Raw genomic sequence first — 5,434 nt, forward strand, 5'->3', positions numbered from 1 at the left:
CTGGTGGTTTGAGCTGAACTCGAGTTCTGAGTGCTGAGTGCCTTTTGAAACCGTGTGAAATGATAAAATCTGTCTTTAATTCAGTCTGGTTGTTTGGGAATTGTATGCTTTTGATCGTGCCCCTTTGCTACTTGTAGTGCATCAAAGAATGGCTTTGATATTTCTTCAATAACTCACACAGAAGTCACAGTGTGAGCAAATAATGTAGTAGTGAGCAGATTTAGTAATGTAGTTATTGAGCAGTTGTGCTTTTAAGTCATATGGAAAAGAAATTATTTAGGCAAAATCATTATTTAGGTAAAACCAGCTCCTAAGACACTTTGAAGAGTGTAAACTACACCCAAAATGTTAGAAAATAGTAGTTTAACACTTTTAGTAAAACTCTCTGGTTTTAGTTTATTTTTTATTCCCAACAATGTTATAACACTGTTAAATAAATAAATGTTTATAGATATTTTTCCCCATCAAAAATAATAAATTAGTATTATTAGTATTTACTCAGTCTTAGTAAAACAGAATAAGTGCTTCATTATAATCTTCCAGTATTCTACACTTTGACAGGGAAACACCTATAAATGCATATGCAAGGAGGCAAAAGTGCGAAACAGCAGTGACTGCCCCTTTATGGCCACTAAAGACCCTTTGCAATTACATCACAACAGCCTCATTTTATTACCAAAAACATAGTTTGAGCCTACTCAAAAAAAAAAAGTTTATATTTTATTCTCTTTAAAATACAAATATTTGTACGCAGTAAATCTCATGTTTCACTGAACGTGGAATGAAAGTTTGGTTTTCCTTGTGTTACATATTTTCCGTCGACTCTTGATGCCATTTGACCAACAGAGTTTGAACAGAAAACAGCAGCTGAGCACCACACCCACTCCCAGTGGCTCAACAGAACAAAGTTAGTTTCACTTTCTTATCTGTTATGATCTGCCTGTCAGGCCCTCGGCGGCATCTACTGATAAGCAGCTTCATCTTTCATCACTCACACCTGGTTTACACTACATTTGATGCAGATACCTGAGAAGTGAACATGTTTAGTGTAGTCAGATAGTTATCATTTTCTGACATTAGTAAAAAAAGAAAGTATGAAACAGAAACTGTACACAGAAGCCTCAACAACTAAATATAGTAACATTTTCAGTATTTAATGTGATCGCTCTTTACCTTTATTTCAGCTTCCACTCTTTTCAGGAGACTAGCTTTCAGGTTTTTGTCGGGACCAAAGGTTATCCCCTTCAACCCCAGGCCTCCAACATAATACTATGAATAAAAAGAAATCTTTTAATACTGGCTAAACACTTTCACTAAGAACTGTTTTAAGTCTAAGTTCTAAAAAGATGTCAAAAAGGAAAGAGTCTTCAGACGCTGAGTTTGTGGAAAGAGGGAAAAAGGCTTCTTCTTTATTCCAGCTTTAAGTGGCACAGAGAGACCCAACTGCTCAAACAGTCTTCCAAACAACAGTTTATGTACTGTTTATCTGGGGTAGTTTGATATCCCCCCACCTTACTTACTTCTCAAACTATGATATTAGCTCATTCTCCAATAGGTGCATCTCTTTCATCCATTAATTTGGCCATCGCATGTTGAGCTCACTCCTAAAAACTGGTTTCACCCGGTTTTTACCAGTCTGCTTTACCTATCAAGGTCAACTTGCCCCTCTCTTCACTGGGTCAGTAGGTACTCACAGGCCTGTCTGTGAATCCAGAAGCTTTCCAGTGTCTAGAATCTCCTATACAGACAGATTAAGGCTGACCCTTTGTGAGAGAATTAATATTCTCTGTTAGGCAATACTTCCTATTTGGTTATTGATTACAATATCTAATCTATTTGATTACTGATAAGCGAATATGTATTCAAAGTCACCGTAATTTTCACGGTGGTCAGTCCATTGTTCTGAGACCATCAGCAGCTGCAAATCTTCTTTCCTTTCCTTTACTCAGTTGTGGAAACTTCTTCTGCTTATTTTCTTTTTTGGCTCTCCTCAAGTTAGTTAGATTATCTTATATCAAATGATGTTATGGGACGGCAGGGAGGCTGACCCAAGTGCAGAGAGGAAAACCCGTGAGGAAGGGTCTTAAATGAATTTATTGAGGTGATGGAGTGTGAATTTGGTGATTGCGTACAATGGAGTTGAGGTGGAAAATTAAAAAAAAAAAACGGCGGGAAAAAGGCAAACAAAGGGGATGCTGAACGCAGCACGCTCAAACGAAGGCTGAAATAGAAACGTGAAATAAAAGATAATCAGAAAACACTTCCTCAGTGATTATGAGAGGAAGGTCAGTTTGACGTGTTTGTTGGAGCAAACACTTTTGTATAGCTTGGAGCTGTGTCTTGCTCAAGCCTTCTTCTTGGTTTTTAAGTAGTTTTGGGGTAATCTCTCTCTTTTGTTTTTCCAGCCCTGTAAACTTCCAACAAAATCTAATGACTTTTGCCCCGCCTCTTAAATGTCTTCCAGTTTTTGATTTCCTCATTATGAACCAGTGGGCCACTAAAAATGATATTAAACAATATTCTGCTATCATATTCTGCCAGAACTCAGATGTAAATTGTAAAGTTTTTATCACTTAAGAGAAACATTACCTAATTAGCATCACAGGGTGATCAGTTTATATGCCTTATTAAGAATTAAGAATTCTCATCATTCATTCTTTTTTAGAAACAGAGACCAATCAGAGAAACAACTGCAGAAATACATCTTGGACACGCTCACTTACATCAAAACAGTGAGTGACTTTTGTGAAATAGAAAAAGAATGGACTGATCAGAGAACATCTGAGATAAAGAAGATAAGTAGCATCAAAAGCCGTTCAGAGGCCCGTTTCAAATGGCCAAAGCCAGAGGAGAAGCTGGAGAAGGAGCTGGGGGCAGTTCTGAAGGACACTCTGGAGGGGCTGGAGAAACTTCAGCACTTCCTAGACGCAGTGGAACAGCTAGCAGTGACCTCACTGTGTGTATTCACAGAGGAGATCTTCCTGCTGAAGGGAGTGAGTGCTAATGCTGTGTATTCTGTGATCTCCACTGCCAGAGCTGTTTCTCCATTACTCATCCTCTTCAAAAGGGATGTGAAAGCTTTCTTCCTGCCGAGGCTCAACAATGTAGAGGTTCTGAATTTCCAGCTGGAAAAATACATCTCAGTCACACAACAGCTCTGTGAGAGAATGAGGTGAGTGATTCATTCATTTATACCACGTTCAAGACATATCTTACAGTTATTACAGCTTTAGAAGGAGGAAAAGTCTACTATAAACAGTCAACATGGCAAATAATGAGCTAATGTTAGTTAGCATACTTGCTACCCAAACTACATGCTGGCAACTGTTTGCTTGCCAAGTTTCTTTGCCTCTTTTCCTCCAACAACATATAGATAAATACTGAAAACAGAATTGTGTTTGCTTCTCTACAGATACGAGAGCCCATTGCAGGATATAGGCATTCACATGTAAGTATTATCAATACATGTGTAATTTTATGGGTTATAAAGTCTTTTTATATTTTTATATAAAAAGAATATTTCAATAAGTTGAACTTTCCATTGCAGATGGAAAATCTGCAACCCTTCATTGTGGTTCAGGCTGAATATGACTGGGACCAGGATGTACATGAGTGACCACTTGAGCCAGCTGAGCAAAATCAGGTAATGATTTTGTGAAATTTTGGTTCTGTTGAATAATTTTGCTTTTACATTCTGTCTTCCTCAACCTCTGTTATGAACCCATTCACCGTCTTTCAGAATGGACGAGTCATTCAGGATGACATTCCTGTTTAATGGGAAAGCCCAGGAATTCATCGACATATACACTGGATGTCGCTCCAGAATGAATCAGTTCCTATCAGGTCTAAAAGAGACCGAGGACAAGTTGGATAAACTGAAGAAGGGCTCCAGAATTTCCGCTGTGACTGGAAGTTCAGTAGGTGCTGCAGGAGGTGCCTTGTCCATCACAGGCCTGGCTCTTGCCCCCGTCACTGGAGGATTATCCCTGGCCCTCACATTCACTGGGCTTGGGTTGGGGGCTCTCAGTGGAGTCAACAGCGTAGTCACCTTCATTACTAAAATGGCTATCAAGAAGAAACAAGGGAAAAAGGCCAGCAACATCTTTGAGAGTTTTAAGGAGGATGTGGATAAGGTCCTAGATTGTCTAGAGCAGATAGGTAGAAGTCAGCGTCCTGCACCACACATGGACAAGGGCAGTGTAGCATTTGGGGCTGTGAAAGCAATAGGCACGACTGGGGCGGTGGTCAAAAGCGTTAAAGATATGGTCCAGAAAGGACAGGCTTTGAGCGCTAGTGGACGGTGTACGGACGGGTAAGAGGTTAGTCTGTATGGGACTTAAAGAAGCTAAAGTAGCCCAGAAAAATCCCCATTGGAGACATAGTAAAGGTTTCTTCTCAATTCATTTCAAAAGCAGCCAGAGTTGGGGCTGTTGCTATAAATGTTCTGTTTATTGGTATCGATCTTAAGACCATCTGTGATGAATGTCGGAACCTGGCCAAAGGGAAAAAAAGCAAAGCGTCTCAGCTCATCTTCTCCAGATCAGCTCTGTGGCACTCCGAGATGGAGGCATGGGATAAGATCCATGACTCTCTGTGCGAAGGAGAAGAGACATTCGAGAGGAACCTGGAAATTCTAGACCAGCCATTTTACTGTTAAAGGAAAAACTGGATCAAAGAAATTTAAGTGGCTAACGGTTTATGAAAGTTCCTAGATTGTCCAGAGCAGATATGAAAACTGGGGTCCACCAATTAGTGTCATTTGTGAACTTTAAATTTATAATTAAGAAGTACTTTGTAGTTTGTAATAGCTCAAAACATCCTCATCCAACACCAAGTTTTACATGAAGATGTAAATGTATGTTATAGAAGTGTACATGGGTCACATTATGTGTTGAAGTGCAGTCTGAGCAGCAGTGCACTGTAACAGAGAAAAAAATTAACCACCCCTTCAGCACATTTAAATGCTCACTCACTGTTTATTTGCTGAATTTTACATTCTGGAATTAAAATAAAACATAAAGAAGAGAATTGTGCAAATCACATTTTATGTTTTACTTTTGTCCAAAATGTTAAACAAGCAAATAAATGGAAAGTGTGCACTAAAATGTGCAGAAAAATGCTAAATGTTATATTTATTTACCGCAAAATGTAAATAAAAACAGAAGGAAAAAGATAATTAAAAAACTATTTAATTGAAAATGGTACAAAGGCAACAAATCAAATGGTGAAACTGAGAAATTTTATTGTTTTTTAAGAAACATTGATGCGCTTTGAAATTGTTGCTAACAATACATTTCAAAAAAGTTGGGACATTAAAAGATTCAGAGAATCTGAAGAAATCTCTGTATTCAAGCGACAAGGCTGAAAACTAATACTGGATGGCCGTGGTCTTTGGGCCCTCAGGTGGCACTGTATTAAAAACAGACATGATTCT

At 38.6% G+C, this 5,434-nt stretch overlaps 1 protein-coding gene across 1 annotated transcript; it reads left to right on the forward strand.

Moving 5' to 3' along the window:
- Positions 1–2,021: 2,021 nt before the first annotated feature.
- On the forward strand, positions 2,022–4,316 carry LOC118821722. The gene is made up of 5 exons (XM_036590456.1): positions 2,022–2,080; positions 2,666–3,172; positions 3,413–3,448; positions 3,548–3,643; positions 3,740–4,316. The coding sequence occupies exons 1-5, from the start codon at positions 2,022–2,024 to the stop codon at positions 4,314–4,316; spliced, it is 1,275 nt and encodes a 424-aa protein (XP_036446349.1).
- The last annotated feature ends 1,118 nt before the right edge of the window (positions 4,317–5,434 follow it).

This window comes from Colossoma macropomum, unplaced genomic scaffold (assembly GCF_904425465.1).
Source record: "Colossoma macropomum unplaced genomic scaffold, Colossoma_macropomum, whole genome shotgun sequence".
NCBI lineage: Eukaryota > Metazoa > Chordata > Actinopteri > Characiformes > Serrasalmidae > Colossoma > Colossoma macropomum.

Bases quoted from the DNA above. Each gene is read 5' to 3' on its own strand.
- LOC118821722 (XM_036590456.1), top strand. From the start codon at position 2,022: ATGTTATGGGACGGCAGGGAGGCTGACCCAAGTGCAGAGAGGAAAACC. The intron at 3,173-3,412 runs GTGAGTGATTCA...GCTTCTCTACAG, and splicing joins CAGCTCTGTGAGAGAATGAG to ATACGAGAGCCCATTGCAGG. The intron at 3,449-3,547 runs GTAAGTATTATC...TTTCCATTGCAG, and splicing joins CAGGATATAGGCATTCACAT to ATGGAAAATCTGCAACCCTT.